The sequence below is a fragment of the Puntigrus tetrazona genome, chromosome 18, assembly GCF_018831695.1.
Source record: "Puntigrus tetrazona isolate hp1 chromosome 18, ASM1883169v1, whole genome shotgun sequence".
Taxonomy (NCBI): domain Eukaryota; kingdom Metazoa; phylum Chordata; class Actinopteri; order Cypriniformes; family Cyprinidae; genus Puntigrus; species Puntigrus tetrazona.
The window spans coordinates 21,428,163-21,448,113 of NC_056716.1; the positions used below are offsets into that span (position 1 = coordinate 21,428,163).

Consider the following 19,951-nt stretch of genomic DNA (forward strand, 5'->3'; position numbering starts at 1 on the left):
CCCTTACTTCCAATAATGACAGAATTTCCGGATGAATTGTGCCTTGATTTCATTGTCATTCACAACCCAGGTGTCAGCCCTGATTGATTTATTTTCATACTTTCTATCATTTAGACAAAATAACATTTCTTCCACAAAAAAATGTTTCTTTGATAAAAATTTCCTTTCCCGCAAATCACTCATAATTACTTTCATCTGGACATGTGCATAAATAAATATATTGCTAATGGATATTCTGGGGAAGACATGTTTATACGACAGATTTCTGATTAATTAAACCATTTCCAAGCTGTCTGATTTCAGAAATTTCGTACTTTGTCCAGCTGCAATTGAGGTAACGACAACATGGCCAAATCACAATATTAATCGTCATTTTCAATTGCATGTAAACAAGGTCCCTGAGACGAGAAGTGCATCATAAACAGGAGAACACAAGGGTGGAACTAAAAGAGAGCGAGATAGACAGAAGGAGAGAGTGAAAGAGAAGGGTGGGGGTGGATGGGAGTGCTTGGCCGTTGTCCATGTGTGCGGCAAGGGAGTTGAAGCAGTCAGGAGGGGAGAGAGGGCTGGCACGTGGAAGGGCAGTATTTCACAGAGCCATAGAGAGAGAGAGGAAAGAGAGGAGGCTTCTTCTCATTAGAGGAGGTGGAAGCTCTCCAAGATCAGTGAGCTTGTTGTCTGACACGCTCGCACTCACACATTTTTATGAGTTCGAGGAATGCATCGCCTGTGGTAAGAGTGACAGGAACAGTCAGCCAGGGTTGAGTCACAGCGTTGCGCTCAGTTTAGACACTTTCCTCACGCCGGAATCCACAGAAGCATCTCAAAACACTCCCTACGTGTCAATGAAGTGAGTTTCAGCGCACTGCTCTGATGACGGCAGACTCATTTTCTTCTGCAACCGGCAATTCAGTCATTCGGCGGATGGAGGCTGCCTGTGGTGGATCGTGAGGAGTCAGTGTGAGACGTTCAGAAGAGGAGTGCGTAAAGATGGCATGGGGTGTGTGGACCTTCGTGCTTTGCATGACTCTATGGATCTGCTCTGCAACTCAATCAGCAAAGACTGTGTATCCAAGATTACGTCTGTCTCACAAAGGTAAGGCAACAGGTGTGTGTGGGTGGCTTGAAGTGGCATGAAGTTCGGTTAAATTGAAGCTGAAGCTGTTATTACTGGCCAGAATTTTATACTTAGATGGACATCTCAGTACAGCTCTTCTGAATGACTTTTTACAGTTTATAATCACGTGATTACTTTACCATTTTTCTCAGATGTTAAAATAGACTCTCTTAATTGAACAAGTACATTTGTAATAATTTATTAAATGGAATTGTTATTTTTATTTAAATGTACTTGTGTTAATATTTGTTTTATAGATATTGCAAGACACACTCGTGTCAATGTGGTGATAAATATGTAGCTTTATTAGATTTAATTCATCTCAGTGTTGCATGATCTCTTTTGTATGACTGAACAGTACCAAAAAACGATTTCATAAGATTTTATTGTATACAATTTGGTGCAGTCCCTTTCTGAGAATTTTTAACAGAATTTTAGATTTTTTTTAATCTATTTGCTAAGTTTTCCTTCAAACTGCTTATACCCCAGTAAAGATACGTTTTTAGGTTTTAAGGATGGCCCTCTCCCTTTTTTCCTCAGAAAATTTTGATGTGAATCATTGAAATTTATAAAACTTTTTATATATATATATATATATATATATATATATATATATATATATATATATATATATATATATATATTGCAAAGATTTTATAGAATTATATTAAATATATTTAATTTCAAATTATAAATAAAATTAATATATACATATAATTAAATAGGTTTTATTTATTTATTTATTTATTTGTTGTGAATAAATGAATGACAGTGAAACTGATTATGGACATGCAAATGATTTGGATGAAGTCACTTGTGCTGCCATAAATACATCTGGATTCTCTTTTATTTGTATTTTTCCTCACCGTTACGGTGGTTGAGCTTCTACAATGTGGTTTTCTGTCAGCTTAAGCGGTTCACTGAAGGAATGTCAACTGTTCTTTTTACTATGCTGGTCTCTCATTGGCATGTTTACAGTGAAATTCAGGCATGGATGGGGGCATCCTTTTGTAGATGAACACCCTAGCCTGAAGCAAATAGCCCGTGCTGCTCTCAGTCTTCCTCTTTGATCAGAATGCTGTGGAAACTGTGTCATATAAAAATCCACACCCCGGTGTTGGTCATGGTCGAGAGTCCGTATGGAATTTCAGTGCATGGTAAATCAAACCAATACTGTCTATGAGAGTTCTGTACAACCCTTTCTTGAAAATAATGCTGAAAAACACTGACACTATGAGCCATGGACAAAGGTGTTTGAGTGGCTTTTCTCATTAGATTTGTCACTATATTGATTTACATTGTCGGATTCAGTGGGCTGAGCATAGCTACTGGCAAACTCAAGCAAATTGTGATTGACGTGTGGCGAAAAAAACGGCTGGCAGCAGGGGAAATATCCCCAGGCTAAGATAAAATGTGGAATTTCTTTCCCAATCCTCTCAGTGCCATTCTTCTCCATGTGCATTTTTTCTTTTCTTTTCTTTTTTATTTAAAAGGTTGATTCTGAGGGGAAAATGTTCTAAAACAGATCTGCATATCATTTTCTCTTTATCAACCATTTACAGTTCCTCTTGGTGTCCATCTCTGTTTTCCCCCATGCTTCTGTTTCTGTCAGAATGGTGTTCTTTGCATGTCTGGACTGATAAAGCGTTCTCTACTTTGCAGAAGAAACATTTTTGCATGTATCCTATCATTATGGAATGAAAAACATGTACGTTTTCAAATTTGAATAACATAAAGACCTCAGAGGTAGCTGAGGCATTTTTGCAGGCCTTGGAGCAATCACAGGAGGTTGACTTGTGGTTAAACCGACGGGATTCTCCTCCTAAATTTTAAAGATGTCTTAAATTATAACTCAAATTAAAACCAGTAGTTCATTTAATTAAATATTGCCCTGATCTTCCAGTGGCTGCATGTTACGTGCTAACCAGAGTGGGAATTTTTCTGCCTACCAGACATAGTGCTTGTTGAATGCCCTGTTAATTATAAAATTGAGTTTGCAAATGTGCAAAGAGATTCCTTTTTAGAGTCTGAGTCAGTTTTTTAATGCTCAAACATTTTAAGTACTGACCTTTTGTGCAGCTTATTCTGGCCAAGAACTACCAACTTAGACATGGTAATCATATAAATTGGTTTGGTATATTGTATGTATAAAAATGTATTTTTGATGTGGATAAAATATTGAACAAATGTTACTTTCTCAAGCATGCATTTTCTTTTACTTTTAGTTTTCTTCATTTTATTAATCTGCACAATTTTTCGTCAAAGACATTTTGTAGATCACATGAGCTGTCAGATAAGGAAAAATGAACTAAAAGTATGTGTTCCTTGTGCTGAAATTTCATCATGTTCTACAAGGTTCTTCAGTGATTCTTTTTAGCCTTTTGCAAAATCGAAACTGGGAAAATTTAGAGGATTTAATGACAGTGGTGTCTTATATTGCAAAGCTACCACATTTAATCAGTAGTACTTGAGCAAAACCTATAGTTACAATGGCATGTTTTTCTAAAGGTAGTGTTTGTGGATTTATGAATTCTCCCGGCCAACAGTTTCTTGTAGCAACCTGTGTTTTGTTTGCTTGAGTGGAACGTATTTGACACGCTTATCAATATCTATAGAGCTCGAGTTTGTCTCCTTTGTGGATTTTATGAATGCAGCTTTGTTTCCTGCTTGACTAGAAGTAGCAGCTCTGGTTATTACATTTCAGTTTGTCGCACTGAAAAACCACTATACAGTGCAAAGTGTAGGCAGGGTTCTAAATTTGCTTTTAAATTTAAATATATTAATCCTTGGTTAGGGCTTGACAAAATGACAGAGATTGGATTTGTTTTATTAATGTAATTTTTCAGCGATGCAACCTTTGTCGAATTCGCAAAAAACGAGTTCAATAGTTATAGCAAGGTGCTATGATTTAGCTATTCCTTGCTTAAAGAAATAAAAATATCTACAGCAAATGCAAATTAAATGCAGCTTATTAAAAAAAAAAAAAAAAAAGCCATGTTTTGGCTTGGTTGTCTAACAGCTGAAGCAACAACACATTCAGCTGGTTTGTAGGTGTTTGGGTGGGATTGTGTAGGTGGTTGCACATATTTGATATTTATTTTTAAATGGCTTTGAGGGTTTAATCAAGCTAAAAACAACAAAAGTGAGAGTTAAGAGACTGCCGTTGAAATTGTTGTAATTAGTAGGAGCTACAATTTGGCAAAAGTGTTTGTTTATGAGGGAGTGTAATACTGCCGTGATTTCAGGCATGAAAATTGCCAAACTCACCCCAACGGTGCATTCCGAACCTTACAGGCTTACCTTGATTATATGCAGGTATTTTTTAAAGTATCGAATAGTGAGGCCGAATTATGTAGCTGCTCGACTGTACGTTCTTCCGCAGGGTCCGAGGGGCAACATGTTGAGCACATGATCTGCAAGAGTTGTATATTTATTTGAGAGTGAATTCAGTTTCAATCTACTCTAAACATTATTTCAAAACACTTCCAACTGGTTCTGGAGTGTCCGACCCCGGTTTGAGGTGATGTCACGCTGTTAAGACAGAGTTTGAGTTTCGTGCATTAACTTATATAAATAAACCATGCTGGCTTCGGTGCGGTATTACTGAACAGTTACCCCTTGCAAAAATTCAACAAGGAGCCCCCCAAAAGCTCTCCAGAGCTTTTAGCCCATGTCCCAGCTACTTATAAAAAGTGTCAGTTTCTTATCCAGAATCTATAGCCGTTCAAACATACAAATCCTCACGGACCTCGGTTGGTCGCAGCTATCATCGTGTAAATGGATGTTCATGAGCGTTTTATGAGATTTTTTTAAACAACCCGAACATATAAGATGTTTGCCCCCTACATCAATATAAATGTGAGAAAAGAGACATATTTTGAGCTCTCTGACACTTCAGTACAGTCAAATAGGCAACATGCTTCAGTTTCACCATGTTATGTGGTCTATAATAACAAGCTATAGTAGCTTTTCCCGTCGTCAGTCATCACTAAACGACTAATCACAGTTTGAGCACTCCAAATCGGTTTTTCATCACCTTTTACTGGAGAACATGATCTTTAAGTTTTGAATTCAGCCTTGGGATTTGTTTTACAGAGCTTTTGGCTCTTAGTGAGGAAGACGAAGGTCTGTGTTTAATTTTTATATTCTGTTTTAAATTGACAGTATAACAGCCCATTAGACAGCTCATGTTGCATTTAGGCTCAGGTCATAATCACCAATGTGTTTCTCGAGTCTCTGCTGTAATCTTAAACCTACTTTAGTGTAGACAAGAAGTCTCATCTATGCTCAGATGACTTTAAATGAGTTCGCCGAGGGTTATTTTCTTTTTTTGGTGAATGGGGGAATTTTATTCCCAAACGGAAGACTGTTTTTGTAACATTTAGAGTAAAAGGTAATTTTCAAATGTAATATTTTACCATTCCAAATGATTTCATATGAAGGATTTCATTTTTGTGTGCTGTTCTTGTGTTTTAAATCAGCATAACCCAGTCTTTCCAGCCAACTTTACGTCTGTCGTTCATATGTGTTTTCCATGATTGGATTGTGATCGGATTACTGAAACGATTTTGAAGGTGGTCTGGAATGGATGCTGACCACATTTAAAGGGATAATTCACCCCAAAATAATTCTGTCATTTACTCACTTTCATGGCATTCCAGCCCTGTATGACTGACTTTCTTCTCAAGAATATACAATAATTAGTAGATATTCTGTGGTCCAAACAACATTAGATACTACTGACCTCTACTGTATTAAAAAAAGACATTTTCCAAATAGTCTTCAGGTGTAATAGTCACCTATTTGTCACTCCAAAGGCAAGCTCCGAGTCCACAGTACATGAAAGAAGAAGGACTTATACAAGCAAACTTCCTGCTGTTTCATCACCCAGTCATTGTATCCAGATAGCACTGCATGTGATTAGCTGGCCCGCAGGTCATTGCGTAATTAATGATGTTCTTGGAAGAGTTTGTTCCTGCTTTGGTCTCTTCTTGCTTCTTCCTACCTCTCGCTGTGTTTTTCTCAGTATTTCTCCTGACAGTTCCAAAAGGGCTGTTTACCCAATAAACCCATAATTTCCTTTCAAACGGGGCATCTGAAGGGTCGTCATGGAGACTTGCTCTTCAGAGACAGCAGGACGGGAAGGAAGAAATCCTGGGTTTTAATAAACTTCACAGTCAGTACAATCAGCCCAGGACAGCAGACCCATAAATGGCCCCCAAGAAAGAGGGTTTCCTTGACTTACAGTGGCTTCAATGAATACACATTGTTCTCTGGTCAATGAAAGGTCAGTCATTTACAATGTGTCCATCAGTCAGCTTGTTTCCCCACATCAAACAACCTGAACTACCATTTTCAATAAAACAATGGCCTGGAATTTCGTCAAACGTTCAAGGATGGCCGTCATGTGACATCCTCTTATCTTTGATATATTGCACTCCATTTGATGGTTTTCATTTGTATGTTCTCTGTCCTTCAGCTAATGCTCTTTGTATTCATTCCCCCGCTTTGTGTCCATTCGGCATTCATTTTGGAGGTGACACACAAAGGCTTTGTAAAAATGGTATCATTTTCTGTCACCCTGGAAAGCTTTCAAACTACTCATTGAGAACCATAGGATCGAAAAAAGTTATTTCATCCTATTTTGGTTGAAAATAGTTTGGTACCCATTAATCCTCTGCAGACTTGTCTCTCGAGGCATTTGTGGCAGTTCTTGTGAGAGGATGTCTGAGTAGAGCTAATCGTCTTATATCTATAAGTGAATTACGATGTGACATTACTCAGGAGATCTACTTAGTCAGGTTTAATCTACTCCGACTGACAGTCCAAGAATTACGATGTATAAATGTCAAGGTTTATTGTTATTTAAATCAGTAAGCAGTAAATTTTGTTCCTTTTCTCTCATGCCGTTCAAGGTTAAATATGAGAAAAATGTTTTATGAACAGATATCTTTGGCATCTTTCAACCCGTTGGCTTTTGGTGTCGAAAGCCTTCTTTTTCCATGAAGTGAGCGAGCGACAGGACCTAATGTATCCAACACTTGTGCGTTTTTTAAGAGTTTTGCAGCTCTTAAAAATGAGCGGTTATTCCAGGTGGGAGAAAATTATAGGGAATAAAACCACGGAAAGCCCCTCAGTTTGTTTTCAAAGGATATCACTTAAAATGTGTGTTTATCTCTGTACATGCCAAGACATTGAACCGAAAGAGTATCTTGATGTTTGAGGAGGTTAAACAGTGAAAAACTCATAAATATAATATGAAGAGATGGGTGTTTCCTGTAGAAACGCTGAGAGCAGTTTTGTTATAATCACATGTATTTTAAAATACCTTGTGAAGGCTGATTCACCTAGCAGATTTTATTTTATGTTTTGGAATGTGTATTGCAAATATCATGATTTTTGATCTTAATGTAACAGATGCATAAGCTTTTTATTTTATTATGGTCTCCACCACTTCATTAAATAATTAGCATGCAGTAGTGACTAATAAACTTGTTTTTCATTGCTGATTCAATAGATTATTTTCTTGTGTGAAAACATATGAATAAACCATGATGGAAACACTTCTACCGAATTCCTTAATGAGCATCAAAACAGCATAAAACTGGACCAACCAATGGACCGATGTCATTGCACAGCATCGGAAAGGCTAGTTTTGTCATTCTAATATAGTCGAGCAAAGTCTCTTCAAGATGCTACGAAGCTCTTAATTTATTGTATACAAATTATTTATTATATACAGTGCTTTCCCCTACTGCAACATATTTGTTATTTAGCGCATCAGGAAGCGTCAGGAAGTAAGTAATCAAGAAATTACAATTTTGTTCTCTTACACCTGGGTGCTTTTTCTGCAAATGTTTAATGCGATATTCCAATTCTGCACATCTTTATTTGCAATAATCATTTTTATTAGCCTGTGACATGATATTTTTGGCCTTCTTGAGCACACTCATTGTTTTATTGTGCATGTGAACTGCACAGACAGCAAATGTTCCTTGAACATAGTTCCCTAGCTAGAAATTTCCAGTTTCCACAAAATTGAGTTCATGTTTTTATAAATAACTTTTTTTTTTTCTGGCAATCTTGAACGCAGCATTAGGAAAAATTTGAAACTAACAAAATGCTATTGAAATCAATCAGTCACCACAGGATAATACACGACAAGCCAGTTCTGGCAGTATTTCCATGTGTCTCTCCGCAAGCCTCATGCGGTCCACAGCACGTTCCATCGTGAGGACCTGACCTCTGTATGCTTAGCTCCGCCTCCAGGAAGATTGACATGCCTTTTGTGTTTGCGTTCTTGACGATTTGCTATGTATAAACACATCATGTGTCCTAGCAGGTAATTGAAGTTTATCTCGTAGCCACTGTGGAATCGACAGTAGCATGTTGTTTCAGTCAGCACTGATGTTTGAAATCAAAATACCCGTCTGTCTTTGTTAACTTGATTGACAGGTCAGAAAGACCCTGGCCCGTGAAAGGGGGAGCAGATGGGGCTTTTTACCCCCAATTTTTTTCTGTGCAATGTCACACTGCTCTTCTTTTTTCCATGCAGAGCAGTTGCATGATATCACACTCCATGACACCATTTTTTTTTTCTTTGACCCAATCATACATCACTGAAAACTATGTCATTCGTCAAACCCCCATTTGGCTGCTTGCTCATGTTTCGTCCAAGCATCGCTGAGATTGTTTATGGAAATAACCTTTATCTAAGTCCTCCCCATCTCATATCTTCACCCTTAACTGAGCATTGCATCTAAATGTGGAGTCAATGTGCCACTGTTTCTTTAGACGCTTCGGTCAACAGCTTTAATCTTAAACTACATGCTATAAAACACAGACAAAACACTTCTTTGCCGCGTGCTTTATCTGTAAAATGTCATTGTTTCATCATAGAGATTAAATGAGAGTATGAAATTATGAGATATTTCACATGACTTTTTGGCATGTATATAAATTATATGTATTGACATACAGACATCATTGTTTGATTAGTTTGTTACTAAGTTTACCAATGTTACCAGTGTGACACCTGGTGAGCTGTGGTGCTTATATTCAACCTGAGTTTCAATCTGGCTAGTTTCACCTCCACATTTCTTCATGTTTTCAGTCTCCTGTAGTGTTTTGTTGAGCGAAGGGCAGGTTGATGTTAGCCAGCTTCACTCCTTCTGTACTGGTTCATTGAAGTATGACAGCTGCAATTTAACATAGGTTGAAAGTACAAATAACATGCGTCAGTGTGAATCATATATACAAATTACACGATGTGGTAAGAACCCTTTAATGTTATTTGAGGCCCCAAGTCACACCACCTTTACAAGGCCACACCGAAACTCGGGCCCTAGATCAGGGACATCTCCCTTCCAGCCCGCCCACAAGAAACAAACTCCTCTGGGCTTCATATCTAAACAAAAAACCTTCAGCATTTTAGCTCAACACAGACGAATGTGTAATGATTTGGTTAGAGAAGAAATATTTCAAGGGTGGTGCATTGGATTGTGTTCAGACTGCATGTTTAGATTTTTATGCCTCTGCATCTATACATGTTAATGCAAATAATTGAATCTAAATATGCATAAACTTCCACTTTATTTTATTTTATTTAGGGAATTTAAACTACAAGTCGGTGTGTATTATAAAGGGAAGCTTTTTTCATTGCCGTTTGACTTATTTTTTTTTATTAAACAATAAATATCGAATACTCTGATTCCATTCCAAGGATATATAGCCTTACCCAGACATGCAGTCTGTCTGGAAGAAGGCAAAGATCATATTCCCAAATACAGGATAACCCTTACGATAATTACTAGGGTTAGCAGGTTAACACAGTCAATATGCTGTTTAAAAGGACAGAGTCTCTCTTAAACAGAGTCCCTCAGTCTTCTGTTTAGAATCAGATCTTTTATAGTAATTAGCTTTGGCTTTTGCCTCCTCGTTGACTGAAATAAAATGGACCCCTGCTCATACAGACGAGTTCGCCTTATACTGCAGTGTATAAAAATATGATTTATGTACAATTCATCCATCAGGGGGTCTACAAAATGACCTTTCCTGTTAGACAAAAGATGGGGAACTCTTAGTGGCAGATGAAAGAAGGAAGCTCTTTTCCTTCCTTGGATGAAAGCACTTCCCTATCTCGGATAGCCGATAGCCCCTCAGCAAAGGAAGTAGATGTCCATATCCGCAATCAGCCTATCAGTTCTCCTTAAATCTGGAATCATCTAGCATCCAAAGTTCTCTTTAGGGAGAATCGGCACTTCCTTAGACCTGCTCACCCCAGCTGAGGTTCAAATGACTTAGGCAGAGGAAACAGGTCTTTAGTTTGGCTTACGGGGAAATACAGCCTGCTCAGCACATGGGGATTTGGATTAGAGAGAGTTTGGTCATTTCCCTTTCAATAACCGCTTTTTCGGTTTTATTAGCTGACAGGCCTGAGAATGGGATTGACAGTGTTTCCTGTGAATAAATGCAGTCACTTCCTGTCTTAAAAGCATAAGGCGACCCATAAAAAAAACACTTTTACCCAAATTCTTGTTCATCTATTAGCTCTGATCCTGATTTGTCCAGATTTGCTCTGGTCCAGTCCTATTTGTGGAAATTTCTCAGTTACTAATTTTGTGATCATATAGTTTTGCCAGTAGGTGGTCACAATTGTGTTTATCTTTGATTGTGTTTTTTTTGGGGGAGTATGAATACATTTTTTTTCCAAAACACTTATTAATTCAAGAACAAAAAAAGCGAGTTTCATATGAGCCATTGAATCATTTACACAAGATTTTCATTTAAAATGAAAAATTCATCCAGTAACGATTTACAGTGTAGATGTAGATGAGTCTGTTTCTTTTTTGAAACATACTGCGTCGTTTGCTCATCAGTGGATCCTCTGCAGTGAATGGGTGCCGTCAGAACGAGAGTCCAAAAAGCTGATTAAAAACATCTACAAGTAATCCACATGACTCTAAACCATTAGTCGACATCTTGTGAATCGTAAGAAACATATCGATCAATATCATTATACATATAAACAAATACATGTTTGAATATATACATTTATGTTATGGTTAGTTATTTAGTATCACACTTGTACAAAGTCAGTCGGTGCAGCAATTTATGGTATCAATTGGATGGTTGTCTTTTTCGCCTGATTTCTTCCTCCCACCCCTGAACAACCTAATGGTACGACCCTTGCCCTGTCAGGGGCACTGCGTTAATAACGGTGAGGGGTTAAAATGCTCGTTGCCTCGGGGAGTTCAGGATTATTTTCTTGGCTTGCGTTGGGACATGCTCAATTTGCTGTTTGTTCTAGACGTAAGGTCTCTTTATAAACATAATGACCCTTTATGTCTTTTCATCATGGTTTCTGCTGATAAATGGAGTACATTAAATAAATATTTATGGTGGTTGAATCCTGTGAAGCATCACATATAGAGGTCAGTCAAATCATGAGCTAAGTCTGGTTTTCTTTCTTTTCTTTATCTGCCTCATTTATCTTCACGAACAAGAGGCCAAACCCATAGATTAAAACCGAGAAAGATGCTCATAATCAAAACGAATGAAAGAGGCGTAGTGGAATTGATTTCATATATTGAACATAAATAAAACTAAATGACAGGTCCAATAAACATCAATAGGGCAAAGACCTTGGATTAATCAGAGTGAATGAAATGTGCAATTCTTCATCCAATCTGTTAGTTATTTTGCTGTAAATATGCTCAGAGAACTGGAAATTCTTCCTGAAGGCAATTCAGTGATTCCTTTCATTTTTTTCTATTTAACACACTCTTGATTTTTCAATGCAACCACATGCTTTCAACATGACAACACCCTATGGACATCTAAACAAACATGATACAGTATGTAGAACATACTTGGTCCAGCATTTGAGACCACTAGTAAAAATGCTTCTATTTAGCAGTTTTTCTCACTCGTTGTGTTATTTTTATCATTCATATTTGTCTCCTTCGTTGCATTCTTTGTCGTATTAGTGGTTTTGTCCTTAAACTTTGTTTTAGATCTTGAATCCCATTATCAGTGTTGTCTTATACCCCACTTTTAAACGTCAGAGTTATTACATTAACTTTCAAATGAACTTGAACACTGTGGGTGTGTGTGTGAGTGTTACTTATTTTCATGTTTTTGAGTATCCTAAGGCATTCTATTAACCGCAAGACTCATAAACATAATTAAAGACACATTGAGTGTCTTTCAGAAGAACTGCTCTCAGACACTAAAATATGATCAAAGTCTGCCTTTTAAAAAGTCTGTCTTTGACCTTGTCGTTCTCTTTTCACGTTCTTCATGTCTGTTTATCCCTACCGCTATCATTTCAGTAATCCAGTTTTATCCCTTATCTGTCTGTCTCCTTCGCTTATCTTCTTTCCATACATGCTTTTACCCTTCAACTTTCTAAGTGGCTCTTTTAAAGGATTAGTTCACGTAAAATTGAAAATTTACTCCCACTCGTTTCATTCCAAACCTGTATGACATTCTTTCTTCTTTGGAACACAGTAAGAGAAATTCCGGTCTCTATTTTACCTACAGCTTTCAAGCTTCTAACACAAAAATAAATGCACATGACTTGAGCAACTCTCCTGATACAATGGATCTGTGTGGTGAGTAAAAGTAAAACTTAAGTCATTATTCAATGATGGTCTTCTCTTTCAGAGAGTTATAGCTTTCTAAGTTTCAGTCTGTTTCAGTGTATCTTTTTAAAAAGGATTTCTATGTTGCTATGTTCTATGTTCTTTTTGTACTTTTGGAGCTTGACAGTCCAGTCCTTGTGCACTTTTCATTAAATTGAAAAAAAAAATCCATACACATTAAATAAAAGAAGAAGGCATACGGGTTTGGAAATGACATGCCAAGTAAGTAATAGTAGAATTTTCCATTTTTTTGCTAAATAGTTCCTTTTAATACTTCTTTTTTTTTCATGTGTCACTGAACCAGCATCCAGTGATGTGTGTGCATCCACTTATCGATGGATCTGCCTGCATCTTTGTGTGTGTGTGTGTGTTGGGAGGCTGCCATTTTTCAGTCTTAAAGCAACCAGAGAGCATTTAAAATGAAAAACACATTTTATCATTGGGTGTGTATGACTGGAGGGCCAACTCACACACGCTGAATAAATCAGAAGGTCAAGACCATTACGAGGGCAACTCCCCATGGAGCAACCCAACGCACACACGCAAATACGCTCAGGAAATCTGTCATAAGTCATCGACATCCCATACTTTGATTAATCATATAATCCAATTTCTCTCATATCACGATTCAGTGAAGCGGTGCATCTTTGTCTGATTTTGGCCATACATGTGGTCTGTTTAATCCTGTTCCAGCGGCCTGACTTCACTCTGTGGTGGAAAGAAATGCAACAGAGTAGAGATTGGAGTCGTGAGCTTTATAACGGTTCAGTATACATGAACACTACTGTGCAAAGGTTTGGGTTCAGGAAAAGGCTTACTTTTCTTTAATTCATGCTTTTATTCAGCAAGGACGGGGAAAGTTAAACAAAAGTGATAGTAGAGACATTCGCAATAACACAAAAGATTTGCTAATGCTAAAATATCGGCAACTATTTTACACTTTATTTCAACTCCACTTTAGACATTCTACTAGCAATAATTAACTTTGCAACTACATGTCAACAAGCAGTCATTAGAGTAGTAGTAGTAGACCGTCCACTTAACTTCTAACACTTTCTTTTGATGGGTTCACAACATACTGACCATTAGAAACTTATAGCAAGTATATGTCAGTTTACTAATCCTAAACCCACCCTAACAATCTACTCCGAGAGTTAGCAGACATGTTAATAACCAAATCAGAATACTGAAATGATTTCTGATGGATCATGTGGCATTTAATGTAATAATATAGTAATATTGCACAATATTACTGTCTTTACTGTATTTTTTTGCTCAAGTAAATGCAGTCTTGCTTTATTCACAAATTCACCACTGCTAATTCTCAATAGCAAATTAATAAAATTTTTATTTCTCTCAAAGAGCAATCATATGACTTCAGAAGACTGTGGTGTGCATGATACTTTTATGGTGCTTTAGTGTTTGTTTAGGAAGAAAAAAATGACAGAAGTTTCTTTTTTAGTTTTTCTTGGTCAACCAGTTCAATCAACAAATCCCTAAAGCTACGATTTAAAATCACTCAAATCACACGTAATAAGCAGAGTTATACTAATTATTTTTAAACATTCGCTTGATTAAAATACTTTCTTATTTGTGCCTGTAGAGTTGTGGGAGCTGAACAGGACGAGAGTGTTTCAGGCCGGAGAGGGGCGTCTGCAGCACTACAGTATGTTACTGGATGAGACTCAGGAAAGGCTAATCATCGGAGGAAAAGACATACTGTACTCTCTCAATCTGGAGCGTATCACTGCCCCTCACAAAGAGGTACATGCATTTCAGCATTTGAACATCGTGTCTGTCCGGCATTATCTTCTGAGTGTGTGTGTGTGTGTGTGGTACGCTTTATCATCTCATTTGGCTCATGACAGTATGTTGCGCAAAGCAATTTACGTCTGTTGCTAAATAAATCTCAGGGCAACTACGCACATACTTATTAAAAAAATAAAAACAGCACTCATACAAAGAGAACCAAGAGATTGTATTGCAGCCATCTGTTCAACTACAGTTTACAAACATTCACAAATCCTTGTGCTCATTTTTAGGTTGCTACGCTGAAACTGTTATTATATAGTTGCATTATGTGTGAATTCTTTATTAAGTAGGCGATTTTTACCATGTGACACTTGTTGCGGTCGATGCAGCACCAAGGTCAAAAGCAGACCCTTTTGGTTTTCAGTTGCATTGCAGAAATAACTTTTTCAGATATCACCCTTAACTCATGTACAAAGCTGCCATTTGCAGTGCCTCTGACATTTCTGTGTGATTTTCACATTTCGGTCCCTAATGACAGTCGCACCACAAAACTTTCAGATTGCAAGCAGTCATTATCCTCTAGGGTCTGTATCCACACAGCTATACTGTTTTTCACTGAAAATGATTGACTTCTGGTCTAACATTTGTTGGAGATAATAAACAGGCGGCTTTACTGAGATAAAGTAGATTGTTTTACATAAAAATCAAGTTAATCGCTTTTTATAGGCATCTTATGAGTCTTCCGCTCATGTGAGTGTACATCATTTTAAACATATTTTCCAAATTTATTTCTTCAGGTGTGAAATGTGGCTCTTAGGCAGTATTTTAATTAGAAAGTTGTAAAGAGTTATAGTTCAGCCTCACTAAAAATATCACAAAAGCTGTTACTGAGGCGGCACCCTTTCAAAAGACACTGACATGCACCTTTTAAAGCGCTAATATGTACACTTTAGAGATTGCTAGCAGCATGCTCTACTGTTTGAACTACATAAATGAGAACGGTCTTTTTTTATGGAACCACAGTTCAAAAAATATTCAGCAAAGTACAGCAAGCGCAGTACCGTGCCAGAACATGACCAGAACCAATGTGCTTGTTTGTCTGTTTTAGATTCACTGGCCGAGCTCTGAGGAGCAGGTGGGGGATTGTTTAATGCAGGGCAGAGAGAAGGTAAATCTGTTATACATCCAGTACAGTATATATGACGCAGTGATATCCTGTTACATGGCTTCAGTGTTTATCTTGAAAAGTGTTAAAAGCGTTCTTTATCTCTTTATCTCTATTTTTCTCTGTCCCTCTCTCACAGCCGGAATGTGCAAACTACATTAAGCTGGTGCAGCATTATAACAGCTCCCACCTCTTAGCATGTGGGACTGGGTCCTTCAGCCCAGTGTGTGCCTATGTCAGAGTGGGCCGTGGAACAGAGGTAAATATTGTTTTATTTTTCTTCTTATATATATATATATATATATATATACAACAAATCATAATCATTATCTTAGATTCATTATCTTAGTAAATAATTCCTTTTTCAATAATTCTCTTGTCACTTTTTATCAGTTTAATGACATTTTTTAAGTAAAATTTAAATACATTTGAATGGTAGTGTACCATAATTTACCATGAACAAAAAATGATAATTGAAATAAAGTAAAACAAAATATTACATGGAAATGTTAGTACTAAACATTATAAGAATACTGAAGTACTGAACCAAAAACTAATAAAAATGACAAAAATACATTTAAAAAACATGATTTTGCTCATGTATGCAGGTCTGGAAAACCTGGAATCTTATTTCACTGGAAAAAATTATATTTAAACTGGGAGGCTTTCATCAAAAGACATTTTTTCCACTTCTTGCACTGGAATAAATTATATTTTAAAATGTGTCGAAATAAAAAACATAAAAACAAAAAATTCATCTTGTTCCAAAGAAAAAACAAACAAAAAAAAACAAGACTGCAGCCTTTTTTATCATTAAAAGGCTCTTGTTTTTCAGAGTTAAAAGCTTTAAGGTGAACAAACATGACTGAATTGGCATGTTTTAAAACCATAATGTTAGTCACAGTTCTTGACAACAAAGTTTCAGAGATGCCTCAGTGACCGCAATGTCTTTGAAGCTTTTTATTGTATAGGAAGCAGACTGAGGTCGCATGTAGCTCCGTTTCTGTCTTCTGTCCTCTGTCTCATAATTCAGAAAAACACATCTTGAGGAGATCCTGTTTGTCTTCTGAGGAATGTGTCGTAGTGACTCACAGATGAATTGTGTCCAGTGTTGTGCTGTTGTTTGTCACCAGATACAATACTAGAAACCAGCCCTGCAGTCTGCGACCGTCGCTCTCGCTGTATCCACGCATGCCGGAGTCGTGCAGAGAGGCTTGCGATAATTGAAACCATTCTGAGTGGTAACAAGTTAAAACGCTTAACATCTCAAGACACTTAAACATCGGTTGTGTTTTGAGTTCTGAAATCTTTGATTTGTAAAAAGATCCAGATGCTGTGTGTCACCGTGAGGTTTAGGAGCGCGTTTCTTTCGGTTTGGAGGGCTGTCTGATAACATGGTGGCTGGTATTCAGCTTTCTGAAACTTAGCAGTTTGCAGTTGGAAGGAAAGACATATAAAAGCATATTGAATTGTATTATTGTTGTAAGGAATGTTAAAAATCTGGTGGTTTAGAGAGGCAGAGGCTGAACAATGTGACCTACATCTGCACTGCTGTGCGGAAAAGTTGACGGTTTTCATGCTTAGCATGCTAATTTTAATACATCAGTATCAGGTTTTGTTCATTTGTACTTGTGCCTCTTTATAACTTAGAGCTTTGAAAAGTACAGTAAGTTAATAGGAATGGGATCTGGAGAGGTTGCTCCATCTTATATTAGGTCAGTTTTACAGGTTGTCCACAGGAGTGATGTTACTGTAGTCCATAAGCATAGAAAACATCTTTAATGTTTTTAGAGGTGAAGTTAATGGTAAAAATTTAGTGCAAAGGTTGATTAAATGCTAGTCTCAGCCTCAGACGTCATGCTTATGGAACATTGGCTAAACATCTGACGCATATGGGACGCAAAAGTGGAAACACTTTGTAGTCATCAGATTGAATTATACAGGATTATCTGGAGACAAGTGTGTAACATTCTTTAACATTCTGCTTGGAAACAAAGATCAAACACAGCGTCAAACCCACGAAAGAAAAATGCCACCATGTTTATAAACGGCGACGATGAGTGCTTATCACGCTGGATTTTCAAAAGTATGTTTAATGTTTCCATAGAATCATTAAAATACATCCAAGAGTTTTGTACACCAGTCTGTTATTGTGGAGACATTTCCATGCCCCGAAACGTGATGCTGAAACAAACTATGATTGGTTGGTTAATATGTCGGTCGAATGCCATTAAAGGCGGGCTTTGACCAATGAACGCTACCATGGACTCCAGACCTTCAGCCGTGAATTTCTGCATGAATTGTAATTTGTAATAATAATTGTAATAATTATCTACAACAATTGGTGCATTTAGATGCATCTCCTCTTATTTTGTATGCTAGCCATTCACATTCTGTCATTTTGCACGATGCCGGTCTGCAACACATCTTGACCACTCTTTCTCTCTCTCTCTATCTCTCCAACAACTTCCTGTCATTCTCTCCACTATCTCTCTAATGAAGAGGCAAAACCCCAACAATAATAATGTAAAAGTGACAAAAAAGCACTCCTGACAGCACTTTTTTTCTGAGGCAACTTTAACACTCTTCAACCGCCTGTGGTGAAAGCCTGGTCTCCAGAGAGACGGGCAGAGTTTGTTTTACTGTGTGCGACGGGAAGTTTTATCATTCTCACTCTGTTGAAATCTCCAACCAAACATCCAGACAAGCGAAAACAAACATCTCCATCCTCCCAAGAGAGCCCCAGTCAAATTACAGAGCGGCTAATCATAGAGAAGCGAGCTTTATTTGAAGGAACAGGCAAGACGAAAAGAGCAAAGACGAGTCGTTTATTTGAAGAGAATCTGGATCGTGGCAGGCAGCCTGCAGGCTTTCTTTCACAATTTTCAAGATAGAGAATTCCCTTCCCACATCATCCCTGCTTTTTATCCGAGCTAGGTTCAGAGATCGGCACTCATAGCTGGGAATAGGAAGCACTTCTGGCTCCCTGACCCTCCGGCAAAGGTGAAGGAGAGAGCCACGGGCGTTATGGGAGCCATAGGCAGGAGATCAGAGAGGGTTTAATTAGAGGAGACAGGCTTCAGCGGGGTGCCTGATAACTCCAGCTCTGAGCTGCAGGCCTCCAGCACACGCCTCGGTCTGGAACAGCTACACCCTAAACACTCGGAGACGTTAATGAGACGCATACGAGACACATATGCATCCGTGCACGGAAGATACGGACTTTGCATTCAGATATACACGCGGCCCCCGAAGATGGATGCTCGTACCTGCACAGTTATACGCACACTCGGCCCTGGAGTGCGGGGGTGACATGTTGCAGATGTAGCTATGATGACAGGAAAGACTGATAAAGCTGCAGAGACACAAAGCAGAACCGGAGGGAGCGAGTGAGAGGCGTGTACACATACCCACAGGCGAACGGCCCAGCATGCATTCCTTCTCTAATATCGGGAGTCGAGTACCGTTCCGGCCCTTTGCGCCCATACGTACATCACCTGACACATCACAGCACACCGTTCACTCTCACCAAAACCCTGCTTTTTCTCATGGACTTTACACATACTTTTATGCTAATACAATTTTATAACATGATATAATATAATATGCATGTTTATCGCGATTAAACTAAAATGTATTATAGTCCCTGGGAATCAAACCCAGTGTCATGCTCTACCTCTCATCGAAATAAAATATTATTAAATATTTGTAATGTCTAAATCGCTATCATCAATAAAAGTGTCTTGCCAAATATACTGACAAGCATTTATGTTATGTCATTCATTCAAATATTTATTTTAGCTATACATCTGTATTGAGGATGTCGCAATTTCGTACATTTAAAATGTAGTATCATAAATCACTGTAATAAAGTGCTATACATATGCTTTAAAATGTCAGTCAATCAAAATAAGTGTACTTTAAAGCACTGCAAAAGTTTAAAACAATGATTTAAAATACACTTGGTAGCTTTTTTAATTCGACATTTACAGTACAGTAATTAAGCATAATTCTATTTCACATGGAACGTAATGCAAGATGAGACATGAAGAAATATTATTGATATACAATAATTTCTTTCCATTTGAAAATTACTTGTAATTAAGTCAAATGAAAATAGCTTGATACATATTTCTGTGCATCTTGTATTTTTGCATGTTACCTGTGCATAATTGCTTATAATCGTCTTATATTTGATAAGTACATATAATTGCTTTTAAAACATTGCTTAAATATTTCTGCTGTAATGATTACCACAAACTTTTCCTTCTG

The 19,951-nt window shown here is 37.5% G+C and overlaps 1 protein-coding gene across 2 annotated transcripts in view; it reads left to right on the forward strand.

Annotated features, from left to right (window-relative positions):
- The first annotated feature begins 564 nt into the window (after positions 1-564).
- The window catches only part of sema3e (sema domain, immunoglobulin domain (Ig), short basic domain, secreted, (semaphorin) 3E), a 37,867-nt gene continuing 18,480 nt past the window's right edge, over positions 565-19,951 (forward strand). The window contains exons 1-4 of one of the 2 annotated variants that reach the window (XM_043263922.1): positions 565-1,096; positions 14,366-14,526; positions 15,623-15,682; positions 15,819-15,938. In XM_043263922.1, the coding sequence (XP_043119857.1) occupies positions 991-1,096; positions 14,366-14,526; positions 15,623-15,682; positions 15,819-15,938 (447 nt within the window). In that variant the 5' untranslated portion in view covers positions 565-990. The remainder of the gene's footprint in view (positions 1,097-14,365; positions 14,527-15,622; positions 15,683-15,818; positions 15,939-19,951) is intronic. The other variant, XM_043263921.1, reaches the window with a different exon arrangement.